General features: G+C 39.5%; 1 protein-coding gene across 1 annotated transcript; it reads right to left on the minus strand.

Moving 5' to 3' along the window:
• Window positions 1-1340: 1340 nt before the first annotated feature.
• LOC105822172 (caspase recruitment domain-containing protein 18-like) lies at window positions 1341-3856 on the minus strand. The gene is made up of 3 exons (XM_012659120.1): window positions 3850-3856; window positions 2949-3215; window positions 1341-1444 (listed from the first exon to the last, which is right to left on the minus strand). Exons 1-3 carry the CDS (start codon window positions 3854-3856, stop codon window positions 1341-1343), a joined length of 378 nt encoding a protein of 125 aa, XP_012514574.1.
• Window positions 3857-4809: the final 953 nt, after the last annotated feature.

Consider the following 4809-nt stretch of genomic DNA (forward strand, 5'->3'; position numbering starts at 1 on the left):
GAATGGAATGTAAATGATAGGGATGAGTTGAGAAGAAGAGCACTCTGATAAGAGAAGACAGAGTGTGATGGGGGAAGTGCAGGAATGGAAATGAGGGAAGATTGTAGATAGAGGACTTAGCAGAAGAGTTAGTGAGCTGCTTGAGGAGACTAAGTAGATAAGCAGGCCATGGAGAGGAACTTTTGTTGGCCATGTCGAAGGCCAAGACATGAACTAGTTAAGTTCATGTCTAAAACTAGTTAAGTTTTAGGTGGGGGTGTGACATATATTTCCCCTGAAACATCAGACTACAACAATGGTGGCTCCAAAATAGTTTTGTAAGAGGGGCTTATGGATGATCATCTGGTTGAGGAAAGTGGGAATCAGGAGAGCTAAAGGAATTGTCTTGAACTGTGTTTTCTTAGATTCTACTATTTGATCTAGATTTATGTTGCCAGGGTAGATTGAGAGAAGTCTGTGTTGAGCTACTTCTGGGCTGCAGGGATCAAGTCAGGCTAGGTAGTAAAGGGGCAGCTTGGAATGAGGGACTCCTTTATGTCCTTCCTTTCAGGGACCTTCCTAGATATCACTGCGTATTTGCTGCTGCCGCCCAGTAGAAATTGCCACCACCCAGAGCTGCTCATTGGCTCCAATAGCTTCGCTGAAGGCAAGGAGTCTCTTGAGCCACTCCAATCCTCACATAATTTACGTGGACTGGGCAGGTTTTTACCATCTTGATTTGACTATTTATAAGTTGTGTACTATACATGGCATTAAAGAAAAATTATTTGTGATCTCTGCAATGTGAGTTATGATTCCTATTCCCTGGACTTGTAATCCTTCACTAGTATCATGATTCTGTGTCTCTGCGAATAAAGGTAGCAATAAAATCATTATACTTGCCGGCAAAATTTATTCCTTGCTAAGTTGTTGGCAAGTTTTTGGCTTAGCCCTTTACAAGCTGATTGAGTTCATTCAAAGACTCTATGTGGATAGTGTTTTTAATTCCCTTTTACATATCAGGAAATTGTGCCTCTGAAAGGTTAAGATATTCTCCAAATGATTATAGAGCTTATAACAGACCTGTCTAGACCTCAAATCTGTGAACACTGAGCATACTGCCAAACTACCCACAAAGTATGATTCCCTCAAAGCAGTTTCTTCAAAGAAAGCACCTGGTTACATATGAAAAACCCCTCACTCCAGTCTCTGGTACCTCCAAGAAAACTTCCTGTCAGTGGCACATGCCTCCTCTCTGGAGAAAAACACTGAAAATGCTCACTATATTTAGTGTCATCCTACAATAATTTTTCTCATAATTTATGACTGACAAATTTTTAAAAATGGAATCAGATTAAGATTTATTTTGGCTTTATAAAGATGTCATCATAAGTGCACAAACCTGAAAAATCCAGTGAATGTTTTGTCTTAGTTCCTGAAACTCCATCCTTTGCTACAACACATGCTAGAAATTGGAAAAATTGGCAAAAGCTGTCAAATTAAATACCCTCCTGAGCCTTCTAGAAGATCATATTTCATTATTTAACACTATATACACAAGGAAAAGACAGTGTAAGCAGAAATAATGACCATTTTCCTGCTCTGAAGGGTACAAAGCCAGGGTGTGCCATCATGCTCTTGACCCCACAAATTTTCATTCCTTAGGCAGCAATCCATAACTTGTTGCACCTTGAGCATTTGGCCTTGAAAGGCTATGTTTACTTCATGAACTTTTTTTGAGGGGAAAGCTTGATTTCTGGCAATGGAGTATCTGTCCATCTGTCCGTTGGTTTTCTCTATTGCTTTCTCAGCATGGAAGATTTGTTATATCAGTAATTGTCATAGACCTTCCTCCAAAAGCTACATGACAGCATTACAGTGAAGCAACGGTGTTGAGAACTCTGTAGGAGGACTTTATTTTGTTGCCATCATAGCAAACTCCAGGTGCATAAAGGCAAAAATGTGGGCTATATGTGTGTCTACATGACTCAAGGGAACTACACAAAAAGCAAAGAAAAAGGGAAGGGACTTTTTCAATTATATTACAATCATCATGGCCTTCAGTGTTATTTGATTAGCCTTGGTTGGGATGAGGAAGGGAAGGACAAAAAACAAGCAATGTGACAAAGTGAGAGACACTTGATGACATTAATCAGATTTGAAACAATCAATTTATTGTTTTCTTTTTTTCTCTGTTTCTGAAGCAGCTTTGGGACGTGTTGGTACTCCACCAGAGAGCTCGTCTTCACTCTGTGGAAGGAGCAAATGGTTAGAGGAATGGGTCAGCTCCCATATCATAATTTGAATCTGGCTCTTAGGAGGACTGGAAATAAAGTGGGATAAGCAGCAGAGAATGGCCTGCAGATTGGCACCATGCAACTATTGATTGAGCATATTACACAAAAGAAAAAGCAAAGGAGTTGACTAGCACCTAGAATCCATGTATAATTTAATGCAAATGTAATCATTTAGTGCACATTTAATTTTAGGTACAGATTGAATTTGTACTCTGACAATTCCACCATCGCTATATATTTGAAAAAACACTTAATAGGAGACAGGGTAAGAGCAGAGTAGTAGGCAACAAAGGAACTTATGTCTTCTCTTCCAAAAAATACATGGGTTTCTCAGGCTCCAGGAAGAGTGATGTTTCACACTGCTCCCTAGGGACATCAGAGGATTCAGAATGCAGACATCTAGACTCTTCAGATAAACCACAATAATGAGCTACTACTGACACAGAACTGGAGATGACCTGTGGTCAGCAGAGGGTACTGAGAGAAAGAATAAGAGACACAGAGGAGCAGAGAAAAGAGACATACACTAGGACCACACATATAGGAGGAATGGGGTCTGAGACTGAGATGATAGGAAGCCTCTTCTAAACTGACAAGATAAATGAAGATAATAGTCACGTAGGTCAGGATACAGGGACTATCTGGATATTAGATTGAATGATCCAATCTTACCTAAGTGCAAACACAACTTCCATGCAAGTTCAGGGTCTTCTTCACAGAGATGCTTGATAAATTTTTGGGAAGCTCGGGGTCCTTTCCCAATAACGAAGTCAATCAAGACTCGAGCCTTATCCATGACTGTGGAATTTTCATATCTCACTTTGTACATCTCCTCTTGGCTAATTACTCCATCCTCTAATAGGTCATCCAGCAAGGCATTTATTGTACCCTCACCCACTGAATGGATAAACAAATTCCTCTTCTTCCTCAGGGTTTTGTCTATTGGAAATACAAAGATTCCTCAAATAATGAACACAGCAATTCCCCAGCATAGAAGCAATCATTTTAGTCTTTCCTAGCCAAACTTTCTCCATTACAGGGTACACTTGTCTCAAGAAATGACATACATTTGGATCTTGAGATACCTACTTGACATAATTCTTTCTGATCCTAGCATTACCTACGTGTTGTCACTGGGTGACCTGGGACACTTGATTTCACGATTTTTCTGTTAACCTCCTGAATATCAGAATTCATTCTGCTGTAACACACCCCAATTTCTTGAACTCTGAAGGGGGTTTACAGGCTGTTCCCTCTGGGAGCAAGACCTGCCAATACCCATCCTGTGCCCATTCTCACCTTCGGCTAACTCATATCTCTTCAAATTCAGATAAGACTAGCAAAATCATAGCAGAAACCAAGAGAGTCCTAGGGTATTCCTGGCATTATTTTTCCTTCAAAAGATGCAGCGAAAGGCTGGCTGACTTTCTTCCCTCTCACCTTCTCTCTTCCCTTTTCCCCCTCTAACTCAAAGCTGCTCACATATATCTTCAGCAAGCCTACTGAGAATGGCAATCCTTTCCTAAACTAATTCCTCCCCAATACCTCTCCCCTTAGAGTGGGAAAGACTCACCAGCCATGGCTCCTCACTGGCGTTGGGTGTACAAGTGAAACAGCAGGCAAGGTGGCCCTATGTTTTTCAGCAGGATGAGTTTACATATTGAGAAATAACAATTACACCTACACGTTTTATAATTAAGAAATATTAGTCACCACCATTCATCTCTACAACTCCTTCATCTTGGAAAACTGAAACTATATATCCATTAAGCAATACTTTCTCCTTTTTTGCCTTCTACCAGCCCCTGGAATCCAACCTTCAACATTCTGTCTCTATGAATTTGACTACTCTAGGTAACTGATATAAGTGGAATCACACAGTATTTGTCTTTCAGAGACAGACTTAATTTCACTTAGTATAATGTCCTTCAGGTTCATCAGTGTTGCTGCATGGGTCACAATTCCTTTCTTTTTAAGGTTTATTAATATTCTCTTTTATGTATGTACATTTTGTTTACCTGTTCATCTAACAAGGAACACAGGTTGCTCCCACCTTTTGGCTATTGTGAATAATGCTTCTATGAATGTAGGTGTACAAATATGACTTTGAGACTCTGCTTTCAATTATTTTAGATATAAACCCAGAAATTGCCAGGTAATAGGGTAATTTTATTTTTAATTTTGTGTGGAAGCACTATATTGTTTTCCATAGCAGCTGTGCTATTTTACATGACCACATACAATGCACATGGGTTCTAATTTCTCTGCATCCTCAATAATACTTGTTATTTTTTATTCTTTTGATAGTGGCCATGCTGATGGGTATGTGATGAACTAAGACTGTTTAACTCTTTTCCACCATGCTGCACCCAGACTCTGGGCTGTCTCCAAACACAAGAAGGGTATGTATTCCTGTGAAGCACTTTTGCATTTTGGAAGGAAAATGTGTTTTTGTTTGTTTGTTTGTTTATGTATTTATTTATTTATTTTATTTCAGCATGTTATGGGGGTACAGATGATTGGGTTACGTATG

This window comes from Propithecus coquereli, unplaced genomic scaffold, assembly GCF_000956105.1.
Source record: "Propithecus coquereli isolate 6110/MARCELLA unplaced genomic scaffold, Pcoq_1.0 Scaffold6, whole genome shotgun sequence".
Taxonomy (NCBI): Eukaryota; Metazoa; Chordata; class Mammalia; order Primates; family Indriidae; genus Propithecus; species Propithecus coquereli.